We start from the raw sequence: 21,141 nt of genomic DNA on the forward strand, positions 1-21,141 counted from the left end.
TTAACCAAACAATAACAGGCAGTTTACACTTTATTTGGATGGTCCACTTTTGAAGTTCTACTAAGTAAGGGATAATGTACATTCAGCCAGTTGTTATTTCAGAATAAACCCCCGACAGGGTGAGGTCTTGCATCAGCCTGAAGAGGATTTATTCTGAGATAATAACCAGCTGGATGTACATTATTCTGCTTATTACACGGTTAAGTTACATAAGTAGCCTAAATAATAAGAGTTGAAATATTTTATTAGTTCTTTAAACACAAAGCTTCCGCGGAGAGAGCAGTTGCTAGCACAGCAAGTTCAAACTAGACGGACATTTAAGGGATACGGTATACAGTCATACCACTTATTACACAGCATTTTGCCACATAGATAATTATAGAGATGAGAGATATTGATTTCAGATTAAACTGTTTTAAAATCGTACCTGTTTGTAACAGTGTAATCCAACAGTGTACTAAACAATAGTCATGCGTTTGTATAAAACAAGAGAGAGCGAGTCCACGATACTGGATGGCATAATTAAATAACTGTATGTAAAATATTGATTCGACTGAGTTTTAATATTTTATTAGCTTACCAAAATGCAAACTTCCATGAAGAATAACCATTCATAGCAGGCGTATAGCGCTGCTGACTTCAGTAACCCGGATGAGCCTGTGTTATCTGTTTTCAACGGTTGTTATCGAGGAATAACTTACCGCTGGATGGCGCGATTGACCAATCAGAATCAAGCATTCCACATAGCCGTGTAATAACTATAATTAACTTTGCAACTACATCTCATTAGAGTAATAGTGGACTGTTCGTAGACTGTTAGGTTCGGGTTAGTAGATTAAGTTGACATTTACTTGCAAAAATACTTATAGTCAGTAGATTGTTTGTTGGGGGACCATCAAAATAAAGTGTTAGCCGATATAACTGGTAGCTGACATGTTGTTACAAAGTAACTTATAGTTAGTAGAATGTCTAACTGTAACTAAACGTCCCTCAAATCTGATTGGTTGATTGGAATGTTGTTCCAGTACAATAATATTAAAATATAAACATGATTTAATTCCTTTGTCTTGTAGATTGATGAGCTACACTGAGCAGTATCTTGACTATGACCCCTTCGTGGCAGTACCAGAGCCATCTAACCCCTGGATCGGTGATGATGTCACTTTCTGGGAGCTAGAGGCAAGGTCTGAAAACCTAAATATCACATCGCTCTTTTTAGATTTCTCTCTTCTCTAGTCAGGTTTCATTAAATGATAGGAAGAGGATGCAGGAGATCTTAATTGTTAATTGTCCGCCTTGTAACTTCTGCATTAAATTTATAAATTTTTAGATTTTCATTTCAAAAAAAAAAAAAATCTCTTGTTTTTATGCTTCTTTTTGGTTTTACTTTGAAGTTCTTGTGTGACTGTAATTCTATGTAACTGTTCCCTACTCCATTGTTGCTCAAACTGGGGTCCATCCTAAAATAACATAAAGGTCTGCTGACAATTCCTGAATTGTAGACAAAAATCTCACTGGAAAAAAAACATGGCAAGTGATAGAACTAAATGTGCAATGAAGATACACAACTGATTTTAAAATATCTTGGTTTGAAAATATATAGGGAAAACTGTAGTTGAGAACACAGGACTGTGAAATTGAGAGTGCGGGGAGACTGATTTGATGACTTCATTCGCAGAGCGGGAGTCATGTTTCCATAGTAACACTGACTACCCTGATTGGTGGACCTCTCGTCAGGATTGTGACTAATGTAGTACCTTGTTCTGAATATCTCAAGTAGTTCAAGTCTGCCGAAGTCCTTGTGTTGTTTTGAATTACATAAAACACTGCAGGTTCCTTCTTCTCTGTTTGCCTGAGCCGTTTACACAGAACCTCAAAGATGCCCTGACAGGAATTAATAAATGCATCCCACACACACGCTCATCCTAGAGTTTCATTTCTGGGTGTTCACAATGTGACTCTTGTCACTTAATTATGCAAAAAGAGGTTGACTAATTTACCTTATTAAGTTTATTAACAGATATTGAAATTAAGCTGAGCATTCCTGTGGAGCTTTACATATTGTTACTTATTCAAAGACTAATATACAAGATATTATTAGACGTGATTAAGTGATCTTGTGTTCACACACACAGTCTCTTTCTCTCTTTGTTTTCATCTTTGTCTTGTTAATATGACAAGCAATGGTACATTGTGTTGTCAAAGCAGTAGCTGCTGTCAGTAGATATCGCAAAGAACAATGCAAGTTAAATAAATAAAATACTGTCTTTCTCCCTCCCTCCGTCTGTCTGTCTGTCTGTCTCAGTAAGGACCCGAGTCAACAGCGAGTAAAGAAGTGGGGCTTCTCGTTGGACGAGGCTTTAAAGGACCCAGTGGGCCGTGAGCAGTTCCTTAAATTCTTGGAGTCCGAATTCAGCTCCGAGAACCTCCTGTGAGCCTTTCATCACCATATTCCTTTCATTTGCACTTCTGTGACATTTTCCCCTTTATACTCATCCCTCTCTTAACCTCCCACTCTACTGTTAATGACTTGCGCAAAATGTAGCAGAACAGAACAAGCAAAAGGTCAGACCTCAACCGCAGAGCTGCGCTTTAATATCGGCGGTGAGAAAGAGCGAGTAAATCCACTGATGGTACATGATCATTACCACATCCAAAGCTTGATCACTGATGCATTGTGATAAGCTAATGCAAACCACGGGCATCGTGGGGCAAATGAGGCAGCGGTGGGCCCCAGGAGACGCCCCAACCAGGACAGCGAGGCCCCGAAGGGAGCTGCAGAGATAATGCAGGTCACTGGAGCCGTAAAGTGACTAGGCTAGAGATAAAATGCTGCTTGTCTCCATGCATCTCTCATCCTTCTCTTTCTCTCGCATCTCCACGTATCCCCCAGCTAGGCATCTAATAGCCTCTGTGGGGGCTTTCTTATGTTTGCCAGTCTGTGAGGAGAGGGAAAGTGATGTGTCCTCTTGACTGCTTGACTCTCCCCTGGGCCCATTAGGCCCTAAACCACTTCTACACTGCAGAGATCAATAGAGCTACAGAGCAAGTGTGATATGAGAGTAGGAGTTGCTTCTGTCTCTTTCCGTCATGGCAAGCTATGAGTGTGCTAAGTGTGTACTGACTTAAATAATTAACCTGGTGTTTGTTACTAAAGAGTTTGGGAATGCAATTGCCATCAGCGTTATAAAGAGGGCCCAAAAGTAACACTTGCCAAGTGCTGATTGGAAGTAAAAATTGGCTTTATGGAGTGAACATGACCGTGGAACAGCAACGTAGTGCATGATTAGTTCACTTGTTTACCATAAAATGGCTAAAGGCTTTTTCTTCTTCATAACTTAACACGTATGCAATATTCCTTGAGGTATTGAAATCGCTTTTGAATTCGCATTTTCATTTTTCAAGATGAGAAATTTGTCAATGGCGCTCGGGATCTGTTCCGCACCAATCCTCCGACATTGACAGTCATTGACTGTCAGTCATCTCATCTCTCCTTACTCTCGTCACATAATGAAATCTGACTCTTGCTGCACTGTGCCGAGACTCTGCAGCTCGTGCTGTACGGAGCAGGGCAGATATTTTCAGTTTAAATTAAACTACATATGTTAAAGTTCATTTGATTTGTACCATCCTCCCATTACCAATACTCTATATACAGCTGACAATTATTATTGTTTTCTCTTTAGGTTCTGGTTGGCTGTGCAAGATCTGAAGAGCCGCCCCCTGCAGGAAGTGCCAGCTCGTGCTCAGGAGATCTGGCAAGAGTTTCTTGCTGAAGGAGCTCCCAATGCCATCAATCTGGACTCGCACAGCTACGAGCGCACCAGTCAGAATCTAAAAGACGCGGGCCGCTACAGCTTTGAAGATGCCCAGGTGAGTAAGCTGTCACAGAAAGCTGGGCTCGGCCACTGATGGCTTCAGTTCCGTTTCACTATTCCCACACCCTTTCTACACTTCTGGGGGAAATGATCCCACTATATGAACTAAATGAGAAAACATCATGACATATCTTACAATTGTACATTATTATTATTTTTTATTATGTTCAATAACCAATGTGTGAACGCATAACATTTCTACAGATGATTGAGGGCTTTTAGGTCTTTTGATGGACAGAGAGAGTATTAAAGCTGCACTTAGGGACAAGTTGTGCCCAAGGCAGAATCTTTTTCATTCTTTGAATTGATGAGGAGGAACTTAAAGGCTTTGGGCCATTCGGGGAGATTGATGTTCAGTAATGCTGATAGATCATCTGTTCCTTGTCCTTGTCCTCGTGGCTTTGTTCAAGAGAGTTTGCCTCATGTCTGTCTCCTTCATTTATCTACATTTACATGGTTGATGAAAGAGTAACAGGCATTTGAATGCTCAAGAAGCAGGGAAGAATGCACTATCTATTTGGAATTATGAAATCCATTTTATTCCAGAAACTGTCACCAACTACAAGCTTACTGCTTTCAGAAAATTCAAAGCAGAATAATTGAAGAATGTTAAAGAATTCATGAAATTACAGCTCAGAGTCTCTCAAGATACTTGCTAGGAGTCTGTCAAGGGGATTATGCTTAACTGTGAAAATAATGTGTGAAAATAAAGGGGAAAAAAAGTGCACCTTAAGTAAAACATTACTTTTGAAGTAGCAAAGTCTCGCTGCAAGATATGCCTTATCAGATATAGATTGATACTTCCTTTGGGAGAACCTACAGATTTATTTCTGTTTGCATATGTGAAGTTATGATTGAGATAAGAAGCAGGATCATGAGGATAGGAAGCTGGTTTTTAGAAGATTCTTGGCTCATTCTCATTACTTTGCAATGAGGCACTTTTCTTTCGCCTTCCCATCAGCCTCCAATGTTTTTCTCTTTCAGGACCACATCTACAAGCTGATGAAGAGTGACAGCTACCCACGGTTCCTGCGCTCCAATGCTTACCAGGACCTCCTGCTGGCCAGAAAGAAGGTTAGTCTCAATCTCAAATGTCTCTCGTGGCAATTTCTGCCGTGTATAATGAATCTGGATAAATTTGTTTGCATTTTTTTTTCCAGTACTTTTTCACATACCCTTAGCAAAACCTTCACAACTAAAATCAGTGCATCTCAGGTGTGCTGTAAGAAAACACACTGTCATTTTCAGCTAGGATATTTTCCATTAAGTTTACAGACGGTTCCTTTAATACAAAAACCTAATACAGTGCGTAATAAAAATAAAATAAAATAAAAAACGAGGGAAACACCTGTAAAAAGTCAATACAGAAAATTCTTTTAAATTAAGACTATTTTTATTGACTTTTTTTTGTTTCTTGGACGTTGGCGATACATACTAATTGTTAGCCAATATATATATATATATATACAGTGCAATGCATAAGTGAATACACCCATGCTAAAGTTGACTAAAAAGAGGAATAAAAAATCATATTTTGGAAATTGAACTTAATGCCTTAATTTAAAAAATTAGGAAAAATCCAACCTTTTAGGACACCAATTTTCTTTGTGAATGAATAATGTATCGTAAATAAATAAATGTTCTTCCTTAAAATACATGGTGCATAAGTGTGTACACCCCTATGTTAAATTCCCATAGAGGCAGGCAGATTTTTATTTTTAAGTATTTTTTTAAAATTAATTTTTAGGATACTATGCATCCTGATAAAGTTCCCTTGGCCTTTGGAATTAAAATAGCCCCACATCATCACATAGCCTTCACCATACCTAGAGATTGGCATGGGGTACTTTCCATAAGATCATCTCTCAATGCAAATCAAACTAGCTTTTAGGCTAACTGAAATAAAACCATGCCAATCTCTAGGTATGGTGAAGGCTATGTGATGATGTGGGGCTATTTTAATTCCAAAGGCCAAGGGAACTTTATCAGGATGCATAGTATCCTAAAAATTTATTTAAAAAAAATACTTAAAAATAAAAATCTGCCTGCCTCTATGGGAATTTAACATAGGGTTGTACACACTTATGCACCATGTATTTTAAGGAAGAACATTTATTTATTTACGATACATTATTCATTCACAAAGAAAATTGGTGTCCTAAAAGGTTGGATTTTTCCTAATTTTTTAAATTAAGGCATTAAGTTCAATTTCCAAAATATGATTTTTTATTCCTCTTTTTAGTCAACTTTAGCATGGGTGTATTAACTTATGCATTGCACTGTATATATATATATAAATTTATTTTATTTTTTTTTATATTTATTTTTTTTATCCGGCCATACAAAATGAAGATTTAGAAAGACAGCTTAAAAGTAAAATCTCATTTCTGTTGTTGTTGTTTTTGGTGTTCCAGCAGAAATTCCTTCCTAGTCAGTTCTTGACTTCAGGGACAGTATTTCAGCCCTTAGTTTCATTTTGACTAAAAACAAAAGCTCTGAATGAAAAGATTTCAAACGAGTGTTCAATTTGCACTTATTAAAACATACTAAGCCAACTTATCTTCTAATGACCAACTTAAGCCGGGGACACGCTTTAACGACAGTAAGGCCGATTATGAATGTAATTTGATACGACTGATCATGCCCAAACGCGGCGAGTCAGAGACAGTTGCGTTCAGTCTGTAAGTGTGTTCAGTCCAGTCTTAGAATGTTTCAGCTAGTCGTTAAGTGCGTCCCCGGCATTACTCTACTGCCAACTTGTAATGGCTGAACATGGGTACCGTTGTGCAGTTTAATTTTGTCTTGTCCCCAGTGTGATTATTTCCGATTAACATTAATTGTCCTGAATGTTTTTGCACTAACACATGTTAACCTGGTGCTGTGCACTGTATCTTCCCCTGTTCCCCTCCATTAACCTGGGCTCCACAGCCTGAGACTGAGCAAGGCCGCCGCACATCCCTGGAGAAATTCACTCGCACTGTGGTGAGTGGCTCCTGTTGTCTAGAAATAAGTCTGTCTTAACAATCCTTATTTAACTTTACCTCAAAGTTCTGGAAGGTGGTCAGATGTGATCACTGAGAAACATGTAACGGGTTCAATAGGACTTTATTTTATTTACGCTGTCACTGGACAGATTTTATTTTAATTGCTTATTTCACTGGACAGTGAAGTTAATTCGATATAGATATAGTATATATTTAGATATAAATCTGCATATTTTAACATAAATTGTTTTAGATTTTTTTACTTTTTAAAATTTTATTTAATTTCACCCACCCCTGTCTTTGATAATAATGTAAACAAATAAATACATTATATACATTGTGTGTGTACGTGTGTGTGCGTGCGTGTTATAAATAATTTTAAAATCGGAACATCTATAATTTATGTACCCCTATCTTTGATTATAAAATAAATACATTACATAGAAATACATACAGTACATGCAATTTATGAATTTATACATTGTTATAAAGTAAAAATGTATGTGTCGTACCACTATTTTTGGAATTTGCTGATGAATTATAACATTCATATGCAAGAGCAAAATGTGTTTTTAACTGACTCTTTAAAAGAGTTTTGACATTTAATAATAATGTAACTGTGTTTCAGGGCAAGTCTCTGACAAGTAAACGACTGACAGGCCTCATGCAGTCCTCCTGACGAGTCCTGGCCTTTCAGAAGTCCAGACCCCTCCAGAGAAATTGCAGTTTTTTGGGGTGGAAGCATCGTGGCCACGGCGGGCCATGTGTACGGACCACCCTCTCTCCAAAACCCACCCGAACACCGCACAGCTACCGACTCTAGATGGCAGCATGCAATAAGTTCAAGAAAATCTCCGAACGGCAACAGTGTCGTCCGCGTCTATTAAATCAGCGACTGCACAGACTGCATACATGAATGTCAGATTTCCCAGTACCATCTAGAGAACCACTATACGTTTATATGATACCTATAACCAAACTGCAGAAAGGACAGGACTGTCTCGCTGGATATCCATTTAAAAACGTTCATTGTCAGATTTGAAAACAAGGTGTGCAGTAATCAGTCCGGTACGAGGATGTGTCTCAAATCTTCAGAGCATTCCAAAGGAGTGAAGAACGTGTCAAGGGCTTTCAGTGACTGTAGTTAAGGTTTGCACAGAACTTTTCTTTGTGTTGAACAGTCACTGAATATGAAGAATGAATGTGGAAGCGAAGGGGATCGGAAAAGCACATTGTTATTACTCCTGCCATTTTCAAGAGACTAGAATTATTTATTCTGTGTCTACCGGATGTGTTATACTCGCCTATTAGCACATGATACTTCTAACTGAGATGAGAATGATGTAGAGTGATACCTTTTAGACTCAGTTTTATTGAGGAATAAAGAAATACTGAGCTGGACAATAAAAGTGTTAGTATTGTAGGATGATTCAGAGCACAGAATATTGCTTTTGCACAAGTGAGGAACACTGGATGCCAGAGATGCTTGGTCAGTATGTTTCCTGAACAGCTTTAATAACAAATAACAACATACAATTATGTAGTAGCATCTATTGAGGCACATTCCACCACATAAAAATGTAGAAATATGGCATACTAAGTCAATTTTAGATTGAAATGTATGGGATAAAATGTAAAAATTTAGATAAAAAGACATTGTCATAAAAACAGAAATGACTAAGTTATACACAAAAGATGACAAAAAGTCTAGAAATTATTATTATTAAAGTCTAAAAATAAATTATGACTCATAATTTCGACTTTTTATCCCATAATCATGAAATTGGGCTTTCATAAGCATCTGATATTACTGTATGTTTGAAACCAACACATTGGTTCTTGTCAGCTATGTTTGTCTTTGCTTTAATGTAAGGTATTGTAGATTCAATGTAGAATGTAAGCGCTTCATGTCGCTTAGTGTCGGTGTAGTGATTAGTCTGATGATGATGATGATGATTTGCTCTGAACACAATTATCTGGGGATCACAGCCCTTCACTCTTAACATATCAACAGTAGACAGTTTTTGTGGGATTACCATCTATTAGAAAAGTATTTTTGCAGGACATCGAGCAGCCAACCAATCTGCATACATTGTTCCCTGAAGCAGCATCACTGCCAGAGACACATAGACTTGAAAGACATAAATTCTCTCATTTGCCCAAAAGTTTAAAAATGGTCAAATGGCAGAACAGAAATGTGTTCGGTTAACATTTCCTCTACACATTTTCAGGTAGTTGATTTGACTCATAACTGTACATTAGGTTTAAATGGAATGTATAGACTTTGCAGCAATCCTGAATATGGAAGATTATGTGTAGAATACTTAACGTGGAATATAACTTAGAGGCACAAGTGCCATATTCAGCACAAACCTATGCATGGAATATTTCTAAAGACTTTTATTGCCTTTAGGTTGTTTTGTTTTTGTTTTTTCATTGAAAAAAAGACGAGGACGCAATAGGTCAAGATAATGGAAAGGAGGAACTGAAGTCCTGAGACCTTCAATAAACCTTCATTTGGAGAGCTCAAGAATGCTTTTTCATTTTTCTCTGCTCGCACCATTTTGTCATGTATTTTTAGTTCAAACTGTGCGTGATGGTCCATTAAACATCTATTAAATGTTTGTTGTGACATATATGGCTATATCAGAGAATTGTGATTCCATGAGCTAAATTTAACTTAAATAATGTCAGTAAAGCTGTTGGGGAAGGATTTTATGAAACCGAACCGAAATATCAGCACTAAATGGATAGAGGTAAGGTGGAGTCTCTCAGCTCGTCTGTTAATGTGTTTGTGCTGCTCTCTAGTGGTAAACATGAGCGGTACAACCAATTTCGTTTAAAAAATAATAATAATGAAATCAGCAGAGCCTTGGATTTAATTCTCTTTTATTACATTTTACATTATAACAAGGATAAGAAGAAGAAAAGGGCATAAGAAATAATAAAAAACGAAGTACAAAACGATTCTCGTGACTGGAAAGGATTAAAAAGTATTCAACATTTGTGTTTGTATTACAGGTGATTATATACAAGAAATGTCATTGTAACAGTCCATGACACAAATTAATTGGAATGATTATCGTGCTTATAACTCAAAACTGATTTTTTCTACTCTTGGACTAGAAGAAATCCGTTCGTATTGAACTACTCTCTACACTTCTGTTGAAGCTGCTACTTAACTATATCGTCTTTTTTTAAAGGGATAGTTCACCCAAAAATGAAAATTCTGTCATTTACTCACCCTCAAGTTGTTCCAAACCTGTACGAATTTCTTTTTTCTGCTGAACACAAAGAAAGATATTTGGAAGAATGTTAGTAACCAAACAGTTGATGGGTCCTATAAACTTCCATAGTAGGCTATGGAAAATAAAAATACTACTATACTTATATACTAAGTCAATGGGGTCCATCAACTGTTTGCTTACGGACATTCTTCAGAATATCTTCTTTTGTGTTCATCAGAAGAAAGAAATTCATACAGGTTTGGAACAACTTGAGGGAGAGTAAATGATGACAATTTAAAAAAAAAAAAAAAAAATTGGGAGAACTATCCCTTTAACCCCATTTTAACCACAGGCAATGAAATATATAACACTTTTACTTTAGAAAAGAAGACATAATTATTTTAACAAGGCGCTTGTGTTCGCCCAGTTGATAGCCCATCTTTGCAAATATCCAAAAAAGAACATTAACCCAGGATTTACATTTGTACAGTGAGAAATCTCGAAACCTGAATACAGTGCAAAACATGAAAAAAGATAACCCGGGAATTAGAATGGGTTAACAATTTTAAGTGTGAAAAGTCATACTGCATCAGCTGTCAGTTCTTTTTCTTTTTCTTCAGTCATTTTTATCTTTTCTTTTTATTCTAAACAAAATCATTAACAACAAAAAATATATTCCAAAGGCTTACCTATGGTTAGAAAAAGAGACTCTAAACATCATCAAAACTACTTTGATTTTGGAACCTTTAAGACATTGCTCACTTCTTTTTACCATGTTAATGCCAATATCTCATTGGCAAAGAATCATCTGCCAAAAAACGAATGTAAATGTAATGTAGATGACCTTTGAAATAGACAATAATGCATAGCTAAAATATTCAACAGATCGCCGGATCTGGAGAGTGTTGATGAATTGGCTCTGAAAATAGAGCCTCTAATGTATTATACAGGTGAAGGAGCTGGGAATGACATGAGAGAATGTCCAGATGGAAATAGAAATGCTAATATATCATGAGCAAAGAAATACAAAATGGAGTGAACAGATGTTTCACTCAGAGAGGTATGAAGGGCTCCAAACAGGCGGATGGAACAATAGAAGGTTCTATGACACAAAACTAAAATGTTCCTGGAGCATAACCAGATATGTCAGAGACAGAATAACATGAAGATTTGAACAGTCAATGTGTTCACATTTAATAGTTAGAAAATAGAACTTAAATGGGGAAAAAGCAGGCTTGAAAAGACAATACAACGCATGGCAGTATTGTCACTGCACAAAGAAAAGCATTAGCTGTATTTGAATATGATGGCTATAAGAACAAATAAAAAACACATTATTTTCCAGTCCTGATAATAGTAAAAACTATATACCACACAAAACTATTGCTTTGATGCGTTTTTTTTTTTTTTTTTTTTGCCATTTAGATAAAGATTGCTTTCACAATAACTCTCAGAGTCTAAGCTCTAAATGTCTACCTGAATGATGATCCCAGTAAGAAAGATGAGCTTCTAATCACATTTATCCTCATTATTTCTTTCTTTGTGCAAGCCAAAAATGTCTTTGCAAAAAAATCCTGTGAGCTTACATCATGCACACATTAAAAACATGATTAAAGTGAAAAGAAACCAAATCAAATGAAAAGCGGTCTGCTTTATACCACTGGTGTGTGTCTCTGGGTAATGTTGCTTTTTATTACTTACAGATTTACAGTACAAACAGCTTGTCACCATGATATTAACTTTAAAATCTGCAGTTTTGTCAATCGTAATTTCAAAGAAATAATGCCTTAGAATCACAGCTCAGGAGATTTCTGTGTACAAGAGGTTCATTATCACTTCATTCAATCGCAATATAGTTCTAATACTGGTTTTGCTATTTAACTAAGTACTTTTCATATAAATATGAGTTGTATTTCTAGGCGAACAGACAATCTGGACTCAAGCCTTTGGATTCGCCATGTTTGTGACCTGTCGATTGCCTAGACTTGACTGAGGGAAATGTTTGTAACACGGAGGTAGAGGAAATCTCCACTTCACACTACAGGAGGAAAACTCCAGAGGAAAACATGACCAACATCCATCCTGAGTCTGCTGTGCGTGTCTGTGTGTGTCTGTGTGGGACCTCAACGCTTACGGCTCTCCGAAACCAGATGCCTTATCCTTCAGCAGATCAAGACACAGATGACAACTCCAACTTCCTGTGGATGCAGATAGACAAATGGGAAAGGGCTTGATCAACCAATGATCGAGCAGTTCTCTAAAATAGTTTAGAGGTACATCTCATGAAGCTTTGTTTGGCAAGCATATATAGACGGAGCACGACAAATTCTGACAATAAAAGAACAACAAGGAAACAAACAGGGTCAACAGGATGCATGGTGGAAGGGTAGGGAGGAAAAACAGTGGAAGAGGTAGAAGAGGCCAAGATTGTAGAAATGTTTGTGATGAAATAAGGGCCACTATTGTGGAGACAGAACAGAACAGAACAGGTGTGTAATCAGACAGTGTTCACTATACTGTAATACTGTATACTTACTGTAATGCTAGATTACAGTAGTCCACTTGTATTTTACATTATACAGTAAATACACTTTATAGAGACATAATGTAACACAAACAATATTTAAAACAATTTTTTTAATTCTTTATATCGCATTTTAATTTGTTGACAGACCAATGGTAAAAGCGTAACTGTGAAACCTGTCCAATCTCTTGCAATCAATATCCCACACAGAGACAGCGCAATGTGTACATTTGTACTGTTGAAATGTATATATGCCATACAGATAAAGTGCAGTCTTGTGAATTTTCAGTCATTGTCATCAAAATCGTATCCGTAGTTTACATCTAAGAATTCTGACGACATTGACAACATCTTGTTTGTGAACAATGACACAAGTACTTGTCATTCTGATGGCACTGATATGTTTATTGACATAAATACTTTTGAGAGATGAACTAAGGATTTTGAGCAAGTCACAGGCTTTTGCAGGTGTGTGGTGCTGTTTGTACGAATTGTTTTGAGAAATGCACTTACTGGTTTGCATATCTTAAAGGAACACGCCGACTTTTTGGGACTTTAGCTTATTCACCTTATCCCCCAGAGTTAGATAAGTCCATACATACCCTTTTCATCTCCGTGCGTGCCGTAACTCTGTCTGACGCACCCACCGCTAGCCTAGCTTAGGACAAAGACTGGAGGTAAATGGCTCCAGCTAGCATACTTGCTACGAAGCAGTGCTACTTGGGCGGAGTGATTTGCTCGCAGCAGCTGAGAAGCCCCGTGATGAGGAGCAGAGAGTTCGCTCAGAGTTGGAGTAAATCACTCCGCCCAAGTAGCAGTGCTTCGCCTTCTGAGAATATAGTTCCCAGTATATATACGGTTAGAAGATGTCTCATGTGACCTTGTTATTTGTACATGCTGTGACTATACAAATCACAACATGTAAATAGGAAAATGTTGGCGTTATTTTGTCACTTATTGGGAGCAGTATGCTAGCTGTAGCCGTTTACCTCCAGTCTTTGTGCTAAGCTAGGCTAGCGGTGGGTGCGTCAGACAAAGTCACGGCACGCACGGAGATGAAAAGGGTGTGTATGGACTTATCTAACTCTGGGGGATACGGTGAATAAGCTAAAGTCCCAAAATGTCGGCGTGTTCCTTTAAGGATGATTCAAGAAATGTCCCAATATGTCCCAAATGTCATATATTTGCATGTTATTATAGGCCAGACGTAAAATGTAACAATCCAGCACAACACTATGGCAAATTTTAGAATTGGAATTATGCAAATGATGTGAAGTGATCTTACCCTCAGGTGGCTGTGTCATTGGAGGCTTGAGGCAGTACATGTGGTATCCCCGATCACAGTCATCGCAGAACAGAAGCTGATCCTACAAGAAGACGGCATCACCAAGCTGTTAACTCTCTCTCTCTCTCACACACACACACACACACACACACACACACACACACACACACACACACACACACACACACACACACACACACACACACACACACACACACACACACACACACACACACACACACACACACACACACACTCAACCATATGAGGAGGCTGGCATATAATTAAAATATTAGTAAAGTGGTCTGTCAGTAATTTCAAATGTACAAGTAAAGAGTGCTTTGGGAATCTTGTTTGAGATGTTGGAAATAATATAAAAACTATTTCTTTATGCTCTCACACTATTTTATATGTCCTCCATTAGGACTGAAACACTCACGTCGTTCTCTGAGGTGCCACACAGACTGCAGGATTTACACTCGATGCACTGCCACTGGTATGTTCGCACAGCCTGCATCATGTTGTCTGTGAACTGCAGACATGAAGGATGGCCTGGTGAAAGAGAAAGATGAGAGAATAATCTGACGGAAAGAAGTGTAGCTAAACTCAGACATTAACAACTATTAGATCATTTTCAGATGTACTAACAATTTATTGCAGAAAAACACAAATCCACATAAAATGTCATAAGACTAATCATTAAATAGTTTATTAATGTAATTTGTATTTTAGGATGGATGGATGGATGGACGGACAGACAGATATAAATGGATGGATATACAGATAGATAGATATACAGATAGATAGATATACAGATAGATAGATAGATAGATAGATGGATAGATAGATAGATAGATAGATAGATAGATAGATAGATAGATAGATAGATAGATAAGACTAATTTATTACACATGATTTGTATGAATGAACGAACGAACAACAGTTTCCTATAACAGCTCCACCTTCTGTTCTGCCCTTCATACACAGAGAGGGTGAGCACAGGTTTGGAAAATGCCAGATGGTTCTGTAATCTCTCATATCTGCCTCTCTCTCTCTCTTTCTCTCTCTGTCTGTCTGTCTGTCTTTCTTTTAGGGAGGTGTCATTTCCTCGGCCTGCTCATTTCCTCAGTGAGACTGTGAGAACAGCAGGCTCCTCTTGCTTGGATGCTCAGTAAAGCATGTGCAGTTTCTCCAGTTTGGAAAGCATGCGGGGTCTTGGCTTGAAGTGGGATGTTATGTGAAGCTCTTTCCCTACGAGCGTCGCTACAGTACCTCGTTCCTCTTCGTGGATCTGTCCCTGGTATGCAGAACTGTGTTGAGTACATTATGCCACATTATGCCGACATGCATCTTTTGTCTTGATTTATTCCCTGCAAGTGTATGGAAACATGCCTGATGTTGATTCATCAGTACATCATCATGTGCATCAAAATTCAGATATGAAAAATTCTATCTATAAAAATTCTTATTAACTCATTTTTTATGTCTAATATTTTGATAGAGTGCTCTAAGTTGCATTGAAACTATAAACTACAATGACCCCAAATCATTTGGTCACAAGCAACACTCAAAAATGTGTGAATGTCTTTGTGCAATGCAAGAAAGTGGAATTTATTTTAAAGAAATATGGCACATATTTTTCAAACAAAACATTTCACAAAAATAAGTTTGCTAGGTTTCAATGTATAAAACAATATACCATTCGAAATAAAGGCAATTTTGTGACACTTTTGTCTGTAAGACATTAGTGAAACATCAATTTGAACTTGATGGGAACTGACTTCATGCATCCACTTAAATGACCTTGAACCAGTTAAAAACGTCTCATAAAAGTGGTTAGTTCTGAGATGAGGTTTAGGATCATTTACTTAAAAAAATTAGAATTAGTTTGATATTTTATGGTCTGGTTTCACAGACAGGGCTTAGATTAAGCCAGGATTAGGCTTTAGTTTATAGCTTTTATAAACATGCCTAAGAAAAAACATTACTGGTGTGCATCTTGAGACAAAACAATGGCACTGACATTATACAAGATAGGTCAGTGCAAGTTGCTTTCAGTTAAAACAGCTCAAACATGCATTTTAGTCTGGGACTAGCTTAAAGGGGTCATATAATGGTACATGCACTTTTACAAGTTGATTGTACTGAAATGTGTGTTGGCAGTGCCTGTACACAACCATCATAAAATGAAATGATTTTTTAATCTTCTTATATGTTTTCCCCTCTCTAAAATCAAGCCGTTCAACCGTGTGACGTCACACGGTCGGACGCCCCTCCCACGATTGTTGATTGACAGCAGCGTTTCTATGGGGTGAGATTTCGGTCACAATTCTGCGCGCGCAAGATCACATTTTGAGCGTGCAAAAGGGCATTTTGCACGCGCGTGAACTGAGTTTTGCGGAGAAATGTTCGTCTCGCAGATAAGAAAATATTGCGAGCGAACGAAAATCAATTTTGCATTTAAAATAAGTATTTGGATGTGCGCGGACGTTCTCTTTCGCGTGTGCAAAGTTTCACTTTCTTGCTCCTTTCATACCAGCCGTGAGCGCTCTCTAAGCGCAGACGGCTCGCTTGCTCAACACAACCCAGCGTTACAATATGCCATAATTCCAGCCAATCAGAGATGAGACTGCTAAATTCTGATTGGCTGGCTTGAAAACCAATCACAAGACTCCCTGCATCATCGACTGCGGAAGAGAACTAGTGCAGTTGAGTAAAGTTGGCAGTAAATTCACAGATTCGAACTTGCCGGGTCAATAACTCGTGAGCTAAACGTTGTTACTGCACAAATAACACCTCTTTTTAATCGTAGTAATGTAGACAAGCAGCTACAACCTAATTTTCCTCCAAACGAGCTTTCCCTCGCAGTGGACAAAATACATTGATCTCTATGCGCAGGCGGCAGCGAAACAGATCCGAAGGGACCGTCTGCAAAGTGCAAAACCCGAAAAGCGTTACTACGAAAACAGTCAATAACTTCACTGTCACACACTATAGTGTCATCAAATTCAGTTCACACATCACTGCTGTCCTGATGGTTATACTACAACACTTATTTTGTATAAATATCGTTTTGCATATTTTTTATGATTATTATTTATGAAAAATATTCAAAAACTTCACTGTAATTAACTGTATTGTTGGCAAATTCAGTTCACACATCACTGCTGTCCTGATGGTTATACTACAAGACTTATTTTGGGAAAAATATAGATTTTAAATTGTATATATTGTAAATGTAGAAGTTTTATGATTTTTATGAAAAATATTCAATAACTTCATTGTGATTTACTGTATTGTTGCCAAATTCAGTTCACACATCACTGCTGTCCTGAAGGTTATACAACAACACTTATTTTGGTAAAATATATATATTTTAAATTGTATATACAATTGTACTGTAAATGTATAATTTTTATGATTTTTATGAAAAATATTCAATAACTTTACTGCAATTCACTGTATTGTTGCCAAATTCAGTTCACACATCACCGATGTCCTGATGGTTATACTACAACACTTATTTTGGAAAAAAAGTCTTTTTTTAAAGTTGTATATACAATTGTAAATTTATGATTTTTTAAAATGATTTTTATGAAAATATTTAATAACTTCACTGTAATTCACTGTATTGTTGCCTAATTTAGTTCACACATCACTGCTGTCCTGAAGGTTATACTACAACAGTTATTATGGGAAAATATATATTTTAAATTGTATATACAATTGTAAATGTATAATTTTTATGATTTTTATGAAACATATTCAATAACTTTACTGTAATTCACTGTATTGTTGCTAAATTCAGTTCACACATCACTGCTGTCCTGATGGTTATACTACAACACTTATTTTGGGGGAAATATATTTTAAGTTGTATATACAATTGTACATTTGTGATTTTTTTATGATTTTTATGAAAAATATTTAATAACTTCACTGTAATTCACTGTATTGTTGCCAAATTTAGTTCACCCATCACTGCTGTCCTGATGGTTATACAACAATCGAATCTGTGAATTTACTGCCAACTTTACTCAACTGCACTAGTTCTCTTCCGCAGTCGGTGATGCAGGGAGTCTTGTGATTGGTTTTCAAGCCAGCCAATCAGTATTTAGCAGTCTCATCTCTGATTGGCTGGAATTATGGCATATTGTAACGCTGGGTTGTTTTGAGCAAGCGAGCCGTCTGCGCTTAGAGAGCGCTCACGGCTGGTATGAAAGGAGCAAGAAAGTGAAACTTTGCACACGCGAAAGAGAACGTCCGCGCACATCCAAATACTTATTTTAAATGCAAAATTGATTTTCGTTCGCTCGCAATATTTTCTTATCTGCGAGACGAACATTTCTCCGCAAAACTCAGTTCACGCGCGTGCGAAATGCCCTTTTGCACGCTCAAAATGTGATCTTCCGCGTGCAGAATTGTGACCAAAATCTCACCCCATACGTTTCAACACAGACCCGCCCTGGAGCTGTCAATCATCATAGTCCGCGCGTCATTGTTGATACGCTGGAGCACTGTCTATGAGCAGAATGGCGTCTAATTGATTGTGGTGTTCTGTTCTTGGGTGTAATAAGGAACACAGCAGTCATTTTGATGTTCCAAAATCCGAACCGCTGAAGACACAGTGACTGAGTTTGTTTTCGAAGGGAATATTCCCCACGATCAACGTCAATGCTTTCATGTTTGCGTGAATCATTTCACACACCAGACTGCTTTACAAACGAGGTCAATATAAAGCTGGTTTTGCTAAGAAGCTGCTCCTGAAAAAAGGATCGGTACCAACTATTCGTGTTCCTGCTACACCTCCAGAAGAAGAAGTGAGTGTAACGTTTTATTAACCTTTATATTAATATTTATATTAATCTTTGCAAATCGCTTGCTGCACGCTTCACGATGAATGCGGCTGTTTACACTCAGGGTACATTACGGCATGTTTTCTATGTACAACATTCTCAATATAATTCATAATCCCACGTTTATAATGAACAACGCGTTATGGTTATTGTGTTACGGTGTACGCACAGAACAGAGGGGCGGGGTGAGCAAAGCTCATTATCATTTAAAGACACATGCACTTAAACGGCGTGCTGAAAACAGAGCTGTTTTTGACCAGGTAAAATGAGTGTTTTCTTACAATATTAATGAGAATTTTTAATTAAAGTATATTACAAACTTTTAATTTAGACCCTAAAGAATCATATTAGCTTGTACAAAAATGGCATTATATGACCCCTTTAAGCCTTGTCTGTGAAACCAGGGGTAAATCTAACGTAGTGTCATTCAGACATTTGTAAGTGTTCAAATACTGTTTGAGGTCACTGCATATAACATGTCCCCTGTTTCCCTTCCTTGAAACAAAATCAACTCAGAGTAATTCATAAAATGAAAAATGTTTAATGTTTTCAGTAACAAAATCCAGTGAAAGACTTGCAGGCTGACATTTGGAGTAACAGGACTCAGCAGCGACCACAGCAGGGACGACAGGTTGCATGAAGTGTGTTCTGTGTGGTTTGTGCCACAGGTCTGCATGACACAGAAGCAGTTACAAGCATCATCTCTAGCCATGTTGCCCTTTGGCTTAGTATTAAATGAACTGAACTTCAAATGTTAAACAAAGTTTAGACATTGAAACACTGGGAGAAATATCATCAAGAGCTGAACTGGTTTAGCCTGTAACAATTTGTGGGCTTATATACATTAAACAATATCTTAATAAATTATATTTTTGTTTTCAAAAATGAGTGCCCTGAAATAGAGACAAGATCGAAAGCATTAATACGGAACATTTTTCGCAACAGTTTAAATTGAAAAGTGACACATGAGTTCACCATAACAATAAATAGAAGAGCTTTTAAAGAGCGAATATAGCTAATTTTGTTCATACAAAATGGATACAATGAAATTTCCCCATATTAACTGGGTGATGTCCCTGTGACTATTGTGTATTGTGCCATTTATTGCATGTATTCTGCTTTCTAGTTCACATTTACTGCATTTTCCCATTGAATGTAGGAAGCTTATGACCTTGCAATCCAGTGTATTATTTGCAGTTACACATATACAGCCAATCCTCAGAGCTGGATCTCTTAACAGAGGTGAATGGTCCAGATTTTATTTGCAAAACAAAGCCTTCATGGGAATCATTGCACATATGCTACAATTGTACCCCTTCTTGTACCTGTTGTTTAAGGAGAGTTTCCTGAATAACAAAGGGAAGTTACTCCAAAAATATGAGTCAGTCCTTTTTCTTCTTCTTACTCAACAAAACTAGGGAGAGGCCAAGTATCATGTATCCTCCAGTAAACTGATTTCAAATGTCTTTTTGTTGATGATGTTGTTGTTGTTGTAGCTGTCCTGAGAAAGGAGGAGAGATGGACATTTAAATGCCAACTGGCTCTTACCTCTCTGCAAACTGTCCTCCCTTCCCTCAGGATCCAATCAGAGCCTGGCCTCAGCCCTTTCTGCCTTCTCCTGATCCCTTTCTTTGCAAATATTGTATTTAACCAGAGGTAGGAACAAAAAACCCTCTTCACTGTCCGACCTACAGACACATGGTGAGTATTTTCTCCTCCTTGAGGTTTGAAATGCTGTAATGTCTATTTCTAAAGTTAATTTCCACATAGTAGGCATTTTATCTTACATGGCGATGTGTAATCAACGTCCACACACTGGGAACGTCAGTGTTTTCCACTTCGGAAAACAAACAGTCCAGAAGTAATGGCTCCTCTGTCCGATAACTAGCACCTCTCAGTATACAGAAGTGAGAAGCAATAAAAACAACATTCCTTAATTTATAAAAGGCTGCAACTTGTCCTTTTGAAAGCAATTCCTGAAGTTAACTTTGTGTCTGGAGTTGGGAATCCATTATGCATGCTGCTGCAAAACAACAGGAAAAAAAGGAAAAGAAAAAAACAGGCAGCAGACACATGCCGAAAGTTTCTCTGATGCTGTTTTCTTGAGGTTTCTCCTTTGTCTATCTGTACTGAGGTGAGCCTGTGCTGTCGTCGGACAGAAGCCCGTCCAGGTCGTCCTCCTCAAAGCCGTGAAAGGTGGATGCCTCGCTTTCTGACGTGTCGCCGAACATGTCCAGAACTCCACCCGTCCTCCTCTTCGCCCTGGTCCCAGCGACGCGATCAGCTGACATGCATGACGGACATATCAGCATCACAGTGGAAACATACACAAGTAACACTGCAGTCAGCTAGGACTCACACTCCTCTGAGCTTGGACAACTTGCAGT

At 37.7% G+C, this 21,141-nt stretch overlaps 2 protein-coding genes across 9 annotated transcripts in view; one reads left to right on the plus strand and one right to left on the minus strand.

The window, feature by feature from the left end:
• The window catches only part of rgs6 (regulator of G protein signaling 6), a 70,591-nt gene extending 61,091 nt beyond the window's left edge, over positions 1–9,500 (plus strand). For 3 of the 5 annotated variants that reach the window (XM_084091422.1, XM_084091421.1, XM_084091423.1), the window contains 6 exons: positions 1,074–1,184; positions 2,306–2,431; positions 3,687–3,873; positions 4,863–4,952; positions 6,807–6,860; positions 7,491–9,500. In XM_084091422.1, coding sequence (XP_083947548.1) covers positions 1,074–1,184; positions 2,306–2,431; positions 3,687–3,873; positions 4,863–4,952; positions 6,807–6,860; positions 7,491–7,541 — 619 coding nt within the window. In that variant the 3' untranslated portion in view covers positions 7,542–9,500. The remainder of the gene's footprint in view (positions 1–1,073; positions 1,185–2,305; positions 2,432–3,686; positions 3,874–4,862; positions 4,953–6,806; positions 6,861–7,490) is intronic. The other 2 variants (XM_084091424.1, XM_084091425.1) reach the window with 1 other exon arrangement.
• A 2,005-nt stretch (positions 9,501–11,505) lies between these two features.
• Positions 11,506–21,141, minus strand: part of dpf3 (double PHD fingers 3) — a 41,226-nt gene continuing 31,590 nt past the window's right edge. For 2 of the 4 annotated variants that reach the window (XM_084091427.1, XM_084091426.1), the window contains 3 exons: positions 14,338–14,450; positions 13,899–13,980; positions 11,506–12,287 (listed from right to left, as the gene is read on the minus strand). In XM_084091427.1, the coding sequence (XP_083947553.1) occupies positions 12,220–12,287; positions 13,899–13,980; positions 14,338–14,450 (263 nt within the window). In that variant the 3' untranslated portion in view covers positions 11,506–12,219. Of the gene's footprint in view, positions 12,288–13,898; positions 13,981–14,337; positions 14,451–19,280; positions 21,039–21,141 lie in introns of those variants that run through there. The other 2 variants (XM_084091429.1, XM_084091428.1) reach the window with 1 other exon arrangement.

The sequence above is a fragment of the Abramis brama genome, assembly GCF_963993115.1.
Source record: "Abramis brama genome assembly, chromosome: 18".
Taxonomy (NCBI): Eukaryota; Metazoa; Chordata; class Actinopteri; order Cypriniformes; family Leuciscidae; genus Abramis; species Abramis brama.